Source organism: Chrysochloris asiatica, unplaced genomic scaffold (genome assembly GCF_000296735.1).
Source record: "Chrysochloris asiatica unplaced genomic scaffold, ChrAsi1.0 scaffold00144, whole genome shotgun sequence".
In the NCBI taxonomy this organism is placed as follows: Eukaryota; Metazoa; Chordata; class Mammalia; order Afrosoricida; family Chrysochloridae; genus Chrysochloris; species Chrysochloris asiatica.
Window position 1 is genome coordinate 2,287,927 of NW_006408662.1, and position 19,984 is coordinate 2,307,910.

The 19,984-nt window shown below is 42.4% G+C and overlaps 1 protein-coding gene across 1 annotated transcript in view; it reads left to right on the top strand.

Annotated features, from left to right (window-relative positions):
- SLC22A23 (solute carrier family 22, member 23) overlaps positions 1–19,984 on the top strand; it is a 182,286-nt gene that overhangs the window by 82,708 nt on the left and 79,594 nt on the right. Inside the window, exon 3 of the mRNA XM_006870550.1 lies at positions 4,851–5,005. Within this exon, the coding sequence (XP_006870612.1) occupies positions 4,851–5,005 (155 nt within the window). The remainder of the gene's footprint in view (positions 1–4,850; positions 5,006–19,984) is intronic.

Below are 19,984 nucleotides of genomic sequence, written 5' to 3' on the forward strand. Positions count from 1 at the left end.
AGGATGAATGTAAAATTAATGTTCTCCCATGTAAACTATCACATAATTCACAATAAAACATTAAAATAAAAAATAAAGTTTTTAGTGTACATTTTATTTGTCACTGTAACTTATGTATGTTTGTATAATGTGCTGTTTTAGGTTTTTAAGAGAGAATGGCCTAGTTGTGGTCTCATTGGGTGAACTCTCTCCCTCTTGTTTGTTGCAGAGTGTCCTGCATTAGTCCAGGAGGGGTGTCTTTGGGCCCTTCTCATGCTCTGGGCCTGGGGCCTGGCCACTGTGGGATGCTGGGGAGAGCCCTGCTGTCTAGGCCCTGGTTGAGATTGGCCAGTGGGAAGCCGGGTCTGGAAACCTGGGGGAGAGAGGTTCATGAAGCCCAGGTAGTTCCATCCACAGTCATCTCTTCTGGTCCTCAGGGCTAGTTGTCTCTGTCAGAAAGCCTTCTCCATTTTTTATAAATAATCCCTTTATGAAAGTCTCCTCAAGTTACCTAATGTGACCAGGGCATCAGTTTCCAGTTGAGGTTCTATGTTCATGTTCTTGTTACGTGCTGTTGGGTTGCTTCCAACCCTGTATTGCGCTTCCAAGGAGCAACTAGAAGGCTTGAATCTCCAACTTTTCAGTTAGCAGTCCAGTGCTTATCCCATAATGCCACACTGTAAATTGATGCCACAGATGGGTAAGAATTTATTATCTTACGGTTGTGTCATTTAGCAATCCAGCGCTGGTGAGATCAAGGTGTCTGCAGAGCTGTGGGCCTTTCTGGAGGTTCTAGAGGCAAGCCTATGTCTTTGCTTTTTCCGTCTTCTAGAGACCACCAGCACTTCTTGCGTCATGGCCCCTTTCTTTCAAAGCCAGCGACAGTAGGTCAGACCCTTGTCATAACATCACCTCTCTGCTTCCCTACTGCTGGGGAAGTAGCTCCAATTTTAGAGGCTGATGTGGCTAGATTGGACCCCTCTGGTTAGTCTCTTCATGGAAAGGTCCTTGATGGTAATCACATGTGCATCTCTTTTGCCTTGTCAGGTAGTATAGTCTTTGGGGGCCATTAGTCTGCTTATCACAGATCTAACTGACCAAGTCCTGTGCTCTCCAGACTTAGAAATACGATTGTATCTGTCATGTCTGAAGGATGCTGCTCTGGGGAGCCCATTCACACTAGAACCAAATGGTTGTGGCAAACATCACTGAGTGGTATTCTGTCACTTGCAGCCTCCTACCTGACAGCTACTCTGCTTGGTGGGCACCAGTTGGCTCATTTGGACAAACCTGGCCTTTCCCAAGATGATATAATTCATGAGGCGTGAGATAGGATTCAAAAGCCCGACACTCTGAATTCAAAAAACGTATTTGCCACAGAATCCTTCATGTTAAATTTTTTTTCTTACTGATTTTAATCCAGTTAAAAGAAAGAGATCTTTTGTGAAGTAGCAGAACAGGGAAAAGTGTGTGGGGATGCCAGCAGGAATCCTAAGGATCGGTGCTGAAACATGGTGTCTTACGTGGGGTGGGTGTGTGCTATGTCCAACACTGCCTACTGGTCTAACCAGCTCGAGGAAGTGGAACACTTACTTGTCCCCTTTACCAACACTGAAAGTAAAATTTGTAGAAATAGATACACGTTAGGTTTTGTTTTCAGTTGTAGCAAAAATGTGTATAACAAAACATTTGCCAATTCAACAGGTTTTACATGTAGCTATGTTAGCTTTTGTGTTTGCTTACCTGCAGTTTAGAAAACCAACTAACCTGTGACTTTAATTTGCTTCTGTAAATGAACTGAGTTTGGACAAAGTCATCTGTACAGACTTTCTTGAAATGGGCTTAGTGAGTTCGGCATGAGTCAAGAGAAATGATGACGGAAATCCACAGGATATTGACTTGCAGTGATATTGAACTCATATTCAATATGACCTTGACCTCCAGGTCACTCAACTGAAATGACTAATGAGGATAATTACCAAAATCCCGTCCCCACTGAGTTGATTCAGACTTACAGCAATTGTGTTGTATAGAGCAGATCTGCCCCAGAGGGTTTCCAAGGCCATAAATCTTTACAGAACCAGCCAGCCACATCTTTCTTATGTATAAGCTGCCAAGCTTTTGCTTAGTAGATGAGCACTTAGCTAAAATGGTGCCACTGGAACTCTTAATGAGGATGGTTCTAAAATCAAACTTTCCTGGGTGGCGCCATAGGATCAGCACTGGACTGCAAACCGCAAGGTCAGTGGTTCAAACCCACCCACTGCTCCTTGGAAGCTCTATATTGTTCCCTATGAGTCAGAACCAACTCGAAGGCACTTAACAACAACATTGCCATCAAGTACCCTAAAAATTCTGAATGAAATTCTATCCTATCTCCTTGAATTTCCTTAAAATTATACCATTTTCCATAAAGTAAGGCTACCCCTTATTGATAAGTCATTTTAAGCAGATTTATTGAGAGAGAATGTCACATAAAATTTACCCTTTTGAAGTACACAATTCAATGAATTTTAGAGTATACAGTTATACAGTATCACCACAATCTAATTTCAGAACATTTACATCATTGAATCCCACATATAGTAACCCTGTTTAGTGTTTCTGTAGATTATTATGGGAGCAGCCGGCCTCAACTTTCTCCAGTGGGATGCCAGGTGAGTTTAAATCACCACCCTTGGCATTAGCAGTGCAATTCATAAACCATTGGGCAAGCAGGGCTCATTACCCCTGCCCTGTTGTTGTTGTTGTTGTTATAAAGTGCCATTGAGTTAGTTCTGACTCATAGAGACCCGGTTGATGGGTTTGAACCAGCCTAGTGGTTAGCAGTTTAGTGCTTATCCTATAGTGCCACACCAGGACCCCAGCCCTAGACAACCACAAATCTATGCCCTTTCTCTCTGTGTAGGCCTTTTCTAGACATTTGACTTTAAGTAGATACCTTGTCATTAAAGAAGTCTAAGAAAGTTCGAGCCATTCAGCTACCGTAGGTGGTGTGTGGAGTAGCAGACCTGACTTTCTTCCTTGGGGCCTCACTGTCTTTGTGAACCCTCCTTTAGGGTCTTACTGGTTGCATTGTATTGTTGTAGCCTGAACTGCCTGGTTTGAAGGGCTTTTATTTTTAGTGATTGGTGAAGAAGAGTGTGGAAGGTTAGCATGGGAGGGTGGAGAACTAGTGCTTGTCCTGCTCCCAACGGCCACCCCTCCTTTACTCCCAATCACACTGAGATTACATTGCTGCCTAGTTGTTGTTGTTAGATGCCATCAAGTCGGTATCGACTCATAGAGACCTACCCCACGCACAGCAGACCAAAATAGTACCTGGTCCTGCGCCAACCTCACAATCCTTGCTACACCCAAGCCCTTTGCTGTTGCCACAGTGCCAATCTATCTCATTGGAGGTCTTCCTCTTTTTCTCTGACCCTACACTTTACCAAACATGATATCCTTCTCCAGGGACTGGTCCCTTCTGACAATGTGTCGGAAGTATGAGAGACAAGATTGGGCCATCCAAACCTCCAAGGAGCACTCTGGCTGCACTTCTTCCAACACAGATCTGTTGGTTCTTTTGGCAGCACATGGCACTTTTTAATAGTCTCCTCCAACACCATAACTCAAATGCATCAGTTCTTCTATGGTCTTCCTTATTCACTGGCCAACTTTCGCATGCATATGAGGTTATTGAAAACACCATGGCTTGGGTCAGGCGCACCTTAGTCCTCAAGCTGACATCTTTGTTCTTCAACACTTTAAAAAGGTCTTGTGCAGCAGATTTGCTTAATCCAATACATTGTTTGATTTCATGACTGTTGCGTCCATTAGTGTTGAGCCGAACAAAGTGAACTCCTTGACAACTTCAATCTTTTCTCCATTGATATGGGTGTTGTCTATTGGTCCAGTGATGAGGATTGTTTTGTTTTGTTTTTTAATCCTAGAGGTTGCAGTTACAATGGCCAGCGTTGTGGTCCATCGACCTTTCTAAAAACACTATGGAAGGTCTTCTTTTTTATTTCACTGCTAGCTTACTTTAAAGCACGCCAGTTATTTACAGTTGCGATTACCTGGGTTCCATTTGTGAGCCCTTACAAATTACCTCAGTCATGTTGTAATTGGAATTAGGTGGAAGTTCTTTGGGTCTGATTCAGCTCTGATAGGTTGAATGAAACCTGGGACCTGATTCAGTTAATTACCCCAGAAAGAGGAAATAAATAAAACAGTTTACACAGGGCCTGTGTTGACTTTCTATCCAAATCCAAAGGTCAGTTATTTCTCAAGGCATTTTATGTTGGGTGTGTCAAGGTTTTAATTTGGGAAATTATTGTTGATTTTGTTAATCTTGCCTTGAATCACCCATATATATACTCAAATAATTTCTAAAACAGGGAGGAAATGTAAAATGGTTCTTACAGTAGTTGACTCTATAAAAGTAGCAAATTCGCCAATAATTTGGATTTGTATCTCAATTCTCTTACCCAGTAGCTATTTGATTTTTTAAATCTTGCCTTGAATCATCTGCGTATCTACTCAGAAGTAATTTGTAAAACAGGGAGGAAATGTAAAATGGTTCTTACAGTAGTTGATTATAAAAGTAGTAGACTCATCAACGAATTGGCTTCGTGTCTCAGTTCTCTTACACAGTAGATGTTGATCTTTGCTTTGCTACCTATAAGATGAAAGTTTAGACTAAATTTCCTGCAGTTCTTTCTAGTCTTAGTATTCTATGTTCTGTTGGAGTGTTTAAATGGTGTGAAGAATTTTAGTCTAGTACCGATTCAGCACAGATTGAACACCTGCTGGACACTGGGTTTTTGACATGTAGCATCATCTTGTGTTTAACGATGACGTCTCATTGTTGCCTTCTCCCCACACAGGGTCGGCCGGCGGCCTGTGCTACTGTTTTCCATCATCTTCATTCTGATCTTTGGACTGACCGTGGCGCTGTCAGTGAATGTGACGATGTTCAGCACGCTCAGATTCTTTGAAGGGTTCTGCCTGGCTGGAATAATTCTCACCTTGTATGCATTACGTAAGTAGGAAACTTTTCTACTCTTGAATGAATTAACAAAAAGTATTTTTGCTTAAGATTCTGGGAAAGGAGTGCTGTGCATTCGGGTTGTTTGGAATGTCCCAAATTGTTGTGAATGTTTTCTCAGGTAGTACCACTCAGGTTCAACTCTATTCTGATCTCCAGCTGGGACCCACTTTATAACAAAGGACACGGAGGGCTACCAAATTGTTTGTTGAAGTAGGGAACAATTCACCAAGTAGAAATGGACTTTCACTTTTCTGCTGAATTTTCCTCATTGGCCTTCTGTGTGCTTCCAAATACAACACACCATTGGGCATCCTTTGTTAACCAAGAGCACACCAAGAACTTCTTACCCGTGTTAGAAATGAACCCCAATGTCGCACAGAACACTCAGTAAGACTAAATTACCTTGGCAAGGCAAAATTTCCTTCTGCAGAAGAGTGTGTGCGCGTAACTGTACAAGAACAGGCTAGCGAGCATGCCAGGCGGGCAGTCCACTCGGGTTTTATCCCTGATGCAACTCCTAAGTCTGGGTCTCACCCCATTGGCCAGGGCTTCGACTGCACAGTCTTTTCCCTTACCCGGTTGGCTAATTCAAATTTCTAAGGCGCTCATTCTTCTTACTCACTTCAGGAAGCAGCAAAAACTAAAAGAAAGGTCACCCGAATACAATAAACAGGATTACAATAATTTTGAAGAAAAGACACTTATTCCCACAGCTGGAGAGTCTGGACATAATTTTAGATTGACTCTGATTTTATCTCCTTTTTATCTCTAAGGCTATACAGAGTCCAAGTGTTCCACATGTGAACTTAGGTGGTCTGGACTTGAAAGCTGCTTGTAGTACTGGAAGAGAAAATGGAAAAATTTGTTAGCAGTTGCGTCCATCAGTCTGTTACATTGTTGGCCATATTAACACCTGTGTCCCTGTGGGTCTATCTGTTCTTTGTTGGTGGTGTTTTCCAGAGTACAAACACAAACCTGTGAGGAGGAGGAGGGCTATAGATGTGAGTGCTTGATTTATTTACTAGTTCTCCACTTGATAATCATCTGTGGAGTCCACCACTCGTCTGTCAGTTTTTCATACTATGGCTTACGTGTTACTGTGATTCTGGAAGCTCTGCCACCACTATTTTAATGTCATCAGGGTCACCCATGGTGGTCAGGTTTCAGTGGAACTTCCAGACTAAAACAGACAAGGAAGGAGAGACAGACCATTTCTGGATGGATAGCCACTGAAAACCTAGTGAGTAGCAGTGGAACATTGTCAGATATAATGGCAGAAGATGAGCCCCTCAGATTGTTGTTGTTTTAGTTAAGTGCCGTTGAGTCAGTTCTGACTCATAGTGGCCCTGTATAGGATTTATGAGGAGTGTCTAGTGAGATTGAACCACCAGTCCAGCGCATTATCCTGTAGCACCACACCAGGACTCCTCAGATTGGAAGACCTTAAAAATACAATGGAGGAAGAGTTGCCCCTCAAAGTAGATTCGACCATAATGAGGGCATGGAGCAGAGCTTTCAGGATCTTAATTTGCTGATGGGGCACAGCTGAAAATGAGGAGAAACAGCTGCAAATATCCATTCATAAGCACAACAGGGAATTTATAAAGTATGACTCTAGGAATTTTGCAACTTGTCAAAAATGAATTGGAATGCATAAAGATCCATAGACTAAAATGGACAGACATTGGCCATTTTGAATCAGACCATCACATATCCGGCATCATATTCATCATCAAAAAGAGCATTTCAAGATCTTTCTTGAAGTACAGTGCTGTCTGTGATGGTATCCATACCTCTACAAGGAAGACCAGTTAATACCACTATCATCCACATTCATTCCTGCCACCAGCCGCTGAAGCCAGTGAGGATGAAGAACTACCAATTTCTTGTCTTAAATTTATCAAAATTGCTATCAAGATATATTGATCATTACTGGTGACTGGAATGCAAAGGTTGGAAACAAAGGGAAAAGAGCAGTAGTTGGAAAATATGGCCTTGGCAATAGAAATGATGTTGGAGATCACATGATAGAATTTTACAAGACCCAAGACTTAGTCACAGCAAATGCCTTTTTTCAACAACACAAAAGGTGAGTCTCTGTGTGACCCTCGCCAGAAGGAGTGCACAGGAATCAAATTGACAACTTCTGTGGGAAGAGATGATGGAGAAGCTCAGTGGTGGTGGGCCATCAAGTTGGTAACTCATAGAGACCCTCTATAGAGTTTTTGAGAGTGTCAGTCTTAATGGAAACAGAAAGCCTCATCTTTCTCCTATGGAGCAGCTGGTGGATTTGAACAGCTGACCTTGCAGTTAGTAGCTTGATGCATAACCCACAATGCCACTAGAACTCTTTGTAGAAAATCAATATCATCGACCAAAACAAGGCCAGAGAGCAACTATGGTACAGACCATCAATTGCTCATATGAAAGTTGAGGCTAAAGTTGAAGAAAATTAAAACAACTCCATGAGAGCCAAAATAGGACCTTGAGCATATTAAAGACCATTTCAAACACAGATTTGATGCATTAGGCACTAATGACTGAAGACCAGAGGAGTTGTGGGATCACATCAAGAACATCATACATGAGGAAAGCAACGAGTCACTAAAAAGACAGAAAACAAATGATTGTTTGTGGAAAGACCAAAGTGGATGTCAGAAGAGACTCTGAAACTTGCTCTTGAATGTAAAGAAAGTAAAGTGAATGGAAGAAGTGAGAAAGTAAAAGAGCTGAACAGGAAATTTCAAAGGGCAGCTTGAGAAGACAAATCCAAATATTATAATGAAATGTGCAAAGACCTGGAATTAGAAAATTCAAAGGGAAGAACACACTCAGATTTTCTCAAGCTGAAAGAACTGAAGAAAAAAAAATTCAAGCCTTGGGTGGCAATATTGAAGGATTCTATGAGCAAAATATTAAATTACACTGGAAGCATCAAAAGAAGATGGAAGATACACACAGAGTCACTGGACCAAAAAAAATTGGCCTGTGTTCAACCATTTCAAGAAGTATCATCTGATCAACAACCAATGATATCGAAGGAAGAGATTTAGGCTGCCCTGAAGACATTGGTGGAAACAGGACTCCAGGAATTAATAAACTATAAATTTAAATGTTTCAACACTCTGATGCACTGTGGGAGGTGCTCACTCATCTGTGTCCAGAAATTTGGAAGACAACTCTCTGATCAGCCTATTAGGAGAGATCTATATCTATACGCTTTGCAAAGCAGAGTGGCCCACTGGAATGTAGAATTCATTGAACAATATCATTCGTATCAAATGCAAATAAAATGATGCTGAAGAGAATTCAAAAATGACTGCAGCAGCACGTCAAAAGGGAGCTGCCAGAAATTCAAGCTAGGTTTTGATGAGGATGTGGAATGAAGCATATCATCACAGACATCAACTGCTCTTAGATGAAACTGGAAATGCAAGAATGATGTTTACTTGCACTTTATTGACTATGCAAAGACATTCAGCTGGATGGATCATAACCAACTATGGATAACATTGAAAGGAATTGGTATTCCAGAACTGTGCTCATGCAGAACCTGTACATAGACCAAGGGGCAGTCATTCAGCTGGAACAGGGGATACTGAATGGAAATCCAGAAAGCTGTGTGTCCGGGGTGTTCTTTCACCATACTTAATCTGTATACTGAGCAAATAACCAAAGAAGTTGAATTATATGAAGAAAAACATGGCATCAGGGATTGGAGGAAGACTCACAACCTGTGATATGCAGATGACACAACTTTGCTTGCTGAAAGGAAAAAAGAGTTGAAATACTTACTGATGAAGATCAAAGACTATAGACTTCAATATGAATTGCACCTCAATGTAAAGAAACTAAAAATCCTCACAACTGCATCAATTAACATCATGATAAATAGAGAAAAGATTGAAGTTGTCAAAGACTTTGTTTTGCTTGGATCCACAATTAACACTCATGAAAGCAGCAGTCAAGAAATCAAACAACATATTGCATTAGGTAAATCTGTTGTAAAACATATCTTTAAAGTGTTAAAGAGCAAAGATACCACTTTAAGGACTAAGGTGTGCCTGACCCATGCCATCATATTTTCAATTATTCCATATACATGTGAAAGTTGAACAATTAATAAGGAAGACCCTGGAAGAATTGATACATTTGAATTATGGTGTTGGCAAAGAATATTGAAAGTGCCACGGACTGCCAGAAGAATAAGGAAATCTGTGTTGGAAGACAGCCAGAATGTTCCTTAGAAGCCAGGATGATGTGATTCGGTTTCTCATACTTCAAAGATGTTATCAGGAGGGGCCAGTCCCTGGAGAAGCACGTCATACTTAGTAAAGTGGAGGGTCCGTGAAGAAGAAGATGTCTCCCAATGATATGGATTGATACAGTGGCAGCTACAATGGGCTCAAACATAACAACTGTGAGGATATGAACAGTGTTTAGTTCTGTTGTGCGTATGGTTGCTGTGAGTCAGAACTGACTCATGGTACCTAACAACAACAATCATTTGTGAAAAGATCTTTTCAGTATCATTTGTGATCTTGTTTGTCCTTTTCTCTCCCTTTGATGGTATGCGTAGGGGTCAGTTAGAGATGTGATGACAATGTTCAGTGAGTAAGGCAAAGATAGCTGTAGTTATTTTAAATTTGCATGTTGACTTGGTAGCATTTTTGGTAACCTAAATTTTGTTCTTCTGCTATACAAAATAGAGATATAATCAGTTTATGACATGACTCTCTAGTCATAAAGGAGGAATAGCCGTGGAAAAGTTAACAGATGTGCGTTTCTAAATCCAAAGTTGCCATTTTTGTTCTCCTCCTCGAACAGCCGAATTGTAGTTTCTTAGAAATCATGTTTTCCAGTGTTTATTTTGTCAGCTTGGCTGATCTCTTAGAGGGATGGCAGCCAGTGGGTTAGTGCTCAAGGTTGGATGCTTTGGTGCTAGGTGGTTTGGGGTTCTGTTTCTCTACATAGATCACATGGGTCTTGGGCAGAACAATGGTCCAGACATAATGGGAGTCGGCCTGTGCTGAGGAGCAGGCTCTCATAGCCTTGTGTCTGGAGGAGACCCTGGCCCAGCCACCAGACACTTTTTGGTACACACTTGTGCAGGCATGATGGGGGATTTGGTCTTTGACATGTGTGTTCCAGTTTGGCAGGCAGAAAAGCTGTGCTTCAGAAACTGAGCTGAGAGGCAAGCTCTGCATCACCACCCCAATGTTTGTCAAACTCAGCTAGAGAATATAGATAGAAAACTGCCTTCAAGCACACATGGCATTTCTGTTTTCTCTTGCATGCCAACTGCTAATAATTGGTTGAGAAGGCCCAAGAACTCAGAGCAGACTTGTGGGGACACTGTGGGCTCGGTAGGATTGATCAATCAGAGGTCTCTGCAGCTGCACACACAGCTGAGTCTTTCTCCAGAGCATGTCCACGATGTTAGAACCGGTGACTAAATTCTCAAACTGGTATACTTGCTAGCGTTTTACACTTGTGTACAATTCATTGACATTTGGGGAGTGCTTGTTTAGCTTAAAGGGACTTATTGGAAAGCTGGGTCATAGGGTTGAAGTGTTACTTAAATGTAAAGAAAAGTTTAAATCTTTTGGGCATGGATTATTTGGAAGATACATTTTTAATGGGCCCCTTCAAAATAATAGATTTTTCGGTTTCTTCTCACTTAATGCGTGTCCTAGAAAGGCCTGCACTTTCTCGGAGCAGAGCTGAGGATCACTCTTGTTATATTCTCGCACTTGTTTGGCAGTACAATAGAGAAAATAATGATGTTTGCACATTGAGTGTGTCCTACAGCTTGCTGTGAGAATTGACTTAGTTTTGAGAAATTCTGCTGACTGTGAACGTTTTGGGCTTTGATTTCCATGTCCGCTTCATGGCTTTTTCTGCTTTGGAGTTTAAGTTATTTGTTTATGGAAACAAAGTCTTACTAAAGACCAAAGAAATAGTCACTTTCCAACATATACAGGTATGATATGGTGTGGATTCTTTTCCCAACCAGCATTTGTATTGTTGTTGTTATGTGCTATTGAGTCCGTTCCAACTCATAGCGACCTGTGTAGGACTTCCAAAGAGCCTCTGGTGGGTTGGAACCATCAGCCTGGTAGTTAGAAGACCAGTGCTTACCCTACAGCCCCACACCAGGACCCCATTTATATTATAGGCAAAAAAATGGAACATTGTTTAAAACATTCAAAGGAAGCCAATGAGGTGTTGCTGCTTTCTTAGGTGGTTTCATGTTGGACATAGTAAGTGGGTTAAGCATTGGACTGCTAACTGCAAGGTTGCCAGTTCAAACCCACCAGCCATTTCTGAGGAGAACAATGAGGCAGTTTGCTCCCATGAGGATTATCGCCTCAGAAACCCTAAGGACAGATTCTCCTCTGTCTTATAGGGTCGCTGTAAGTAGGAATGGACTGGGTGGCAGTAAGTTTATAGTAAGTCCTATAGGAGAAAATAGGCACCCTGGTGATGCTGTGGTTAAAACACTGAGGTGCAAACCAAGAGATCGGTGATTGGACCCCACCAGCTGCTCTGAAGGAGAAAGATGAGGCAAGCACTCTTCTTGTGTAAAGACTACAGCCTTGAAAACCCTATGGGGCAGTTCTGCTCGGTCCTGTAGGATTGGTGTGAATCAGAACCAACTGGACAGCGGTGGATGTGGGTTTTGGTTTATAGGAGAAAATACTGTTTTTTCACTAATTTCTATTGGAGGGAAGTCATGTTTTTTTTAATATAAATACTTTTTTTGATGTCTCTCATTTGATCTCTTCCAACTTCTGGCACTGTGGGATAAGCACTGGACTGCTCACCACAAAGCTGGAGGTTCAAACCCACCAGCTGCTCCTCAGAAACCCCATACAGAGTCATTATGAGTTAGAACCAACTCGACAGCACTTAACAATAACTTCCAATATCTGTCCCCTGCCCTCTACCTGATAGAGAGACCATAGATTTAGTCCTAAGGTCAAGTGAACATAGCTATTTATTTGTTTATTTGGATAAGTACTGGATTGTTAGCCTCAAGGTCAGTAGTTCAAACATGCCAGCCGCTCCTGCTGTCTGTCATCATCAAGATCTCTAGCCTCAGAAACCCTACGTAGGATCACTATGAGTCAGAACAAACTCAGTGGCAGTGGTTGGGTGGGGGTTGGAACAGCAATGACAATTTTGCTTGAAAATCCTCTCAAAGTTTCATGTTCTCCTTGTGATTACCCTCCACAAACCCAGACAGCCTAAAAACTTGGGTAAGTTTTACACATAATCAAGGAATGACTAATAATATCACAAGTAACTAAGTTACTGACTCCAAATTTCAAATGTGTGGTCTTGACTAAGTGACAGACTCAAGACAACCTGAGTATGCTCTAGGCAGGGATGAAGTTCTCGTACTTTTATGACTCTGATGGGTTTACACTCTCCCTGAAGAAACTGAGAAAACTCTAATGTATTTCTTCTTCTTCCTAGTTAGCTTTCCTTTTCCTCACTGTCCACATATTTCTATAATTTGATGTTTTTCTGAGTGAACATTCCTTGGGACATAATTTGGGTAGCAGTTTTGTTGAGCATCAAAGCTGTGCTGAACATTAAAGATAATAATAATAAACAGATCCAGAGGATTCCATGTAGTGGAATGTTGAGCTGTGGAATGAGTAAAACGAAGACTGTTCTTTTAAGCAAGAGTGACTTCAACTCTTGTGTGGTTGATTTCTGGGCAGCAAATATTTGCATTGTATTTAGGGTAAAGGGAAGTTTCATGTCAATATGTGTGCGGTCCTTGAAATCTGTCCCTCCCAACCCCTCCCTGTGTACAGACACCTGGGCCCAGTAGCACCAGCCCTCTGAGTGATAATCCCACTCTTCTGATGGGACAGGCGCAACCCACAGGGCTTTCCCACCAGTGAAGGTATGAGTTTGCCACAGGTCTCTAACAAGCAATTTTCATTTTATTTATTGATGTATTGCAGTTCATCAGAATTTTGGTTTTGCACGGGTTTAAACTGATAGGAGCAGGAGCTCAGAGCAGATGGAGCCCTATCCGTTACATCTTTGTCGTTTCTGGAAACACACACTCCTGCAAATGTACAAAGAGAAAGGGTAAATTCCTAAGCACAGAGGAATGGGACATGGGTCCTTTACCACCCATCTTCCCTCTTACCCCGCCTCCCCCCCCCCCCCCCGCCCCAGATACCATAGTGTCTGGGCCCATCTTGGAACATGGGGTCAGAAAAACAACTCCTGGTTAAGAGAGTCCACTCCTGAGGAAGGGGTGATGTTGGTCCAGTGGTTCCACACTGCCCCCTGGCCTGAAACAGAAGGGAGAGTCATCCCACAGAATGTCAGACGTGCCTCAGAGGAATATCTTTTTCCATGTTATACCGGATCTTCAAATCAAAACGTTTCATAATGCCTCCTTGGTTCCTCTATATTCATAAACCCAAACTTGGGTTTACATAGAGCCTTTTCTCTGACCAAAATGCCAAGATCTGCAAGTGGGTAAGGCATGTGGTGAAATACCCTCTTACCTGCAGTCTAAAAGTGAAATACCACGGCAAAGTGTGTAAGTCAAAGCCACACACCCTGTCCTCTTCTGCGTGCACCTCCTTTAAAGGGTGTACACACACCTAAGCGGACAGTTAGGTTCCAAAGTACACATGTCTTTGGAGGTTTTAATTTGATGAAGGTCTGCCTCAAAAGCAGAGGAAAAGATTTGTCAGTATCTAAACCTACCTGGACATTTTACAGTCTGAGCATTTTGATGCTTCCCCCGTAGTGAATGATGTTTTATACATATGTATTTCTTAAAACTTTTTATTGTGAGTTGAGTGAAGGCTTACAGAGCAGATCGTCATCAGTTTTATATCCAACAAATCACACACTTTCCTTCATCTCAATAATTGCCATCACCTCCATGTAACAACAGTTATTCCACTTTCTCCTCGTGGTTCCTAGTTCTGTTCCACTGATAATCATGTGCTCCGCTAGCCCATTAAACCAATTGATTCCAGGCATCTTCCATTTTCGTCACTCTCTTTTCTTCTATACTTGGAGACATTGATAGTTGCACTTTAGATGGCTGTTCATGAGCTTTTTTTTCTTTTTTTTTTTTTAAACTTTTATTGTGAATCATGTTTACATGGGAGAACATCAGCTTTACATTCATCCTATCGTTTATCGTTACACTGCCATGGTTACAATCCCCTCCATGCATCATCAACCAACCAAAGGGTATACCCCACAAGCCTGCCCCTCAGTCATCAGTACACAGGCCCCTCTCCCTGTCTGGGTCTAGAGTTCCCAGCTGCTCCATCTCTCCGCGTCATCATCTCTGCCTCCATCTCTGGCTTCGCTGTTTCTCTGGGTAGGGTCCCATACTCCGCTTTTCTCCCTTGATGGTCTCAGGGGCCTCTGCACCTGGTCTGCATGAATGATGTTTTTAAGGCTGTGCAAATCTGTAATGAATAATAGGGTCATCCCAGACTGGAAATTGGCGGTGCCCATGTGCCGTGTCTGAGATAAAACTGTCCACCATAATCAAAGGGGACATGGAAGGATCTGGAAATCAGGAGATCTGTGCACTCTTCAGTAAACTAACCCTGTGATTACTGCAGGTTTCTGAGTCTCTCTCAACTCTCTCTGTAAAGTTGGGGATGGGTTTTCAACTGTGTCCTGTGAAAGGTGCCATCTCTCCTTGGTGCCACTTGTGGGGAAATGGGACAGAACCCAAAAACAAATGGCAAGTCGCCGCACCCCACTGTGACTTTCTCACTTAGGGTTCAGCCATTTGTCTCCTCAGTGTTCAGTAATCCCTCCCCGGGGTGATGGCTCCCCTGTCATGCTCCTTCCCAAAGTCCACAGCACTAACTAACATTGCTGGACTTTCAGCTTAGCTCTTTGGGAGGCACTGAGCCAAGTTTCCCCAGAGGTTTTCTGGGGCAAGATGAAAGGAAAGGGCAGGATTAATGGTTAACAGTTCCCTTCCCCCCATGGTTCCAGATCTTTCCTCATGTCAACAACCTCACCCTCCCTAAACTTTCTGGGAAAACCTTTCTTGTTGGCTTCCAATCTCTTCTCTTTCTACACTCTTTCTTGTTCAACTCACAAATCAACTCCCAGATTTTATAATACTGCTCGGAGTTTTCTTTTTCACTTGGAAAAGACGGAATTGAATAGAAAGCTGAAGGTTGTGCTGAGTAGAAGAAGGGTTTTAGGAAAATTAAAAGCCCAGTATTGAACTGACTTTGTTTTTCCTCTTGAGACAACAAAAAAGTAAGGAAGTAATTCAACCGTCTTAAAAACAACTACCACTAGGTTTCTTTGAAGCACTCTTAGTAGGAAGTAACATCATTACTGGTTTGCCAAGACTCACTGTTATTCAAAAGACAGGATCTTGGTGAAAGGAACAGAGAATGTGGAACTCTCTCCTTAGTAATTGCATTATTCAAATTGGTGTGTGTCATGATAAGGAAATTCTGCCGCAAAGATCTGAAGTTTTATGAGTGGAAACACAGACAACTCTGGTTTTTCACTCATTTGCTCAGCCCACATTTGCGGTCTTAAATGCCAGGGAAATATGTTCACAGATTCATGTAGTGAGTGTTGACTGATGGTGGACACTGCTAGGTGCTGAAGACACAGAGACGGACAGATCTCTTCCCCCAGTGACAAGCCAAGATGCAGGTAGGATGGACTGGACTATGGGGTCAGGATAGGGACCCTGAGCTGTTAGGTCGGTGGCATAGGGAGAGGTAGATGTTGAGAGATTAAGCAAGAGGACCCTGGCACCTTCTGGACATTGCAGATGACCGTGGCCCAGCTGGAGTCCAAGCCTGGGTTCTGATTAGCAAGGCATGGGGAAAGATGATGGACCAACTCACAAAGATCCTGTTCCCTAGGAGAAGTAGTTCAAACTCTGACCCCAGGACAGTAGTAGAGCAGTGAAGGGTCTTAAGCAACAAAGGAAAACCATTGGATGTGTGCCTTTTGAAGGCCCTTCAGACTAAAGGTCATACAGATCAAGGAAGAAGAGCAAACTGAAGGCAAGGAGATGGTTGTGATAGCTCGCCGAGGAGTAAGAAGAGACTGAGCCAAGGCCGTGGTTAACAGAAGGAGAGACTGAAAAGGGAAGATCAACAGCCTGGCTGGCTGATGAGTAGAGACAACGTCAGGGAGGATCACATTGCTGGTTGGGCATCGAGAGTAAGGTTCATGCTTTTCCTCCAAATGATGAAAAAGAAGTTGGACCCAGGTATCCTGAATCCAATTCTGGAGAGTTTGAAGCTATGGGCCACTCCCTTCCCTTGGTGTGTTTGGTAGACAGAGATGATTTCTGTTTATTAGTGGTGAGTTGGCAGCACCTTGAGGGCATCTGTGTGGATTTATGTAGTAGATGGTGTGCTGTTCACAATTCTGGAGCAAGACGTCGTGTGCATCCTCAACGTTGAGGTAGTAGCTCATGCCTGGAGAAGAGTTAAGGTCACCCAGGGATGGTGTAGCATGAGAGAATGTAGGCAGAGGTAGAACTGGTCAAGGGAAGCTGGAAAAAGTAGTCTGGGAGGTCAGTAGGAAACCAGGAAACTAAAGGGAGAGAGTTTCCAGAGCAGGGAGGGACAGCAGTGCTAAGTGATGTAGGATTTAGGTCACAGGTGACTATAACCAAGGGCCACTTCAATCCAGTTGGGTGATAAATGTAACATAAATAATTCCAAGCATAGGTTTTAGCGCACATATGCCCCAAAGGAGTCATGTCCTTGATTGGATAGAAAAAATGTTAATTGGAAGATGAATCACTAGCAACCATTTTTCTTTGAAGTCACCTAGAATGTTATACAGATTCAGTCATGTTATACTTGACTAAGTCAATGTGATTTGAAATACACAGTTCCATTGAACTTAAGTGTCGCTTTGTTCTGTGCATGATGGTGTTTGATCTTCCTGAGAGGTTGTGAACCTTTGTTTAGTGTTCCCTACCCTCGTTCTTGTCAACACACAAACATGCATGTGCAATCACAGACACATTTACCAGTAGGTACACATATTTCCATGCATGTACCCAGGACACACAGGCACATGCTTATGATTAGATATAAGCTCTGGGGTGTGGAGAGGAGCCCAGCATTGGGATGTAACCCCTCACCCCACCACTCCCCAATTACAGTCTTGGATGTGGAACTTAATGTCTAAGTCTGTTTTCCCACCTGCAAGATACTGTGCAGAAAGGGTACATATGGTCACCATTCGTAAACCATGGAATGCAGAGACATGTTGATGGACATGTGTGTACCCATACATATACTCATTTCTGTCTGCCACCATTCTGCTGAAAACACAAGTCCTGTGCTGAGATCGATCCTTTCTTTTCCTAGTAAGGCCTTTTCATAAAAGGAATTCTCTGCTCACACCAACCATGTACATCTTAGCAAAAGAGGAACTTTGGGCTGAGATAGCTACTAGTTACTGGGCAACATGGAAACAGAGCTGTGGTGGTCGGGGGTAGGGGCAAAAATCTGCTTTATAGTCATTTGTCTACTGGATGGATTAATAAATTACCCTAGCAGCATAGTAGTGGGTAAGACAAGGTCAGCGGTTCAAATCTGTAAGCCTCTCCACTGGAGGAAGATGGGCTTTTGCTCCCAGAAAGATTTACAGCCTCAGAAGCCCAATACAGGGTCACTCTGAGTCAGAATGTATTCCATGGCAGTGAGCTGGGTGGCAGTTGTTCAGAGTTTCCATTTGCTACATGTTTGAAATTCTAACTATTTTGAGGGGGGGGGGGGAGAAGAGGAGCTAATAAACTGAAGAAAAAAATCCTTAAAAAATCTCATGCCTAAGAAACGTGATTCTTCTACCAGATCCCAGTACTTGCTGACATACCCACCATGCCAGAACGCTCTGTTAAATTACCAATAAAACATAGCAAAAAATAATTATAATAGAGTACTGTTTGCCATGTTGGTGCTATAAAAAAAAAGTACTAGGTTACTAACCTCAAGGCCAGTGATTCAAACCCATGGACGGCTCCTTGGAAACCCTACACAGGGTTGCTAATGAGTCAGTACTAGCTTGACATTACATAACAACAGCATATTCAAGAAAGCTATCTTTATGTTTTATAAAAATGTCTCTATATAAGAGTGCTTCCAACTTTTGTGGAACGGGCAACTTAAACATTGGCTGCCTAAAAAGGGGCAGGAGAGTGGGCTATAAAGGCACAAAATGACTGGCTTTTATATTTTCAAGAGAGAGTTTAGTTTCAGAGTGTGCGGGGGAAGGTAGAATCCCCACTGAATAGTTTTTCATCATGTCTAGACGGGTCTGATGAAAGGAGATAGAGATAAGATTCTTATGATTTAATAGTAAGTAACTATTATCACGACTAATTGTGACTGTCACAACTGTAACAGTAGAAGATGTGTAACAAAAAGGGGGGAGTAGTTAATCTTACAGTCCAGAAACAGAGGACCCTAGGACCATCAAGGGAGAAGAGCACAAGTGGAATGTGGGACCCTATCCAGAGAAACAGTGACACCAGAGATGGAGGCAGAGATGGGGACATGGAGAGAGGGAGCAGCTGAGGACTCTAGATTCATGGAAAGAGAAAGGCTGTGTGCTGGCAACCAGGAGCTAGGCTTGTAGAATGTGCCCTTGGGCTGTTTAAATGATTATATATTCCTGAGTGTTTTCGGGAAAACCAAAAAACAACCCCCCCCCAAAAAAAAAAAACAGAGGGAATGGAAGCAAATACTGTTGAATGATGATGCACAGAGGAGACTGTAATCATTGCAATGAAACTATGAGTATAAAATTAATGTTCTCCTATGTAAAAACTATCACTCAATTCACAATAAAAACTTTTTTTAAAAGTTTATGGAAAAATGGAACTCAAAAGTAATGTAATTTTTCCATGAGCTTTTTGAAACTCCTTGTACCTTGTATCTGTGTTTTTAAATGTTAACTCATGAAACTTGCTGCTCAACTGTTGTCGTGTTCTGCCATGTTGTTGTATTGGCTTCCTGGTGTTGGGGTGCTGCCCCCTCCCTTTTGTGTTGTGATCTGGGCAAACATCTGTTCGTGTGGAACAGGCCAAGTGTGTGGCAGAGGGAGGAGTAACAGCGCTTTGAAGTGGCGCCAGGTTCTTTTGCTGGTGTGTTTTCAAGTGACCCTTCTAGGGTTCCGGAGCTGCTCAGGAGCCGCCTTCCAAGAACACGTAAGACAGCAAATATGTGGGTGGATTCAAAGGAGCTGCAGGGCCTTTAGTTTTTGGTTTCTGTTTTTTTTTTCTGTATCCTCTGAAGAAACATTTCCTCATGTGAACCAGGACCATCTACCTTCCCAGTCCTTAGAAACAGCAGGCACGGGGCTCGCACAGGCCTGGCCTCTGAGGCTCCCACAGTTGGGTGTGTGTTCTATGGCTGTGTAGAGTTTGGCAGTCACTGGTGTGAGTACTCCAACCCAGGTGGGCGCCTCAGAGGCCAGGCCTGTGCGAGCCCCGTGCACTCTGGCCAACACTGTAAAACCAGTTGCTATGGAGTTGGCTACAATCCATAGCTATCCCAGGTGCACCACAGTAGAACTCTGCTCCATAGGGCTCTCAGTAGCTGGTTTTGTTGTTGTTGTTGTTGTTGTTGTTGTTGTTTTTCAGATATTTAGGTTCAGATTTAATTCTTTGGTATAAGCATGAAACCATTATTGACAGCTTCTAAATAAACCATTATGTAAGAAGGCTAGTTTACTTAAAAAGTAACCCAAGGAGCATGAAAGAGACAACAATGAAATCTAGGCAGAAAGGATAACATAATGTTTTTGTTTTGGTTTGGTTTTTGACGTACAATTAGGTTTGCTAATTATTTATTGTCTGGAAATCTACTTGACTTCCTCTTCATTTGGAACTTCTATAACATTATCTTTCACCTTTGTTCTTTTTTTTTTTTTTTATTTAAGGTTTTTATTGTGGAT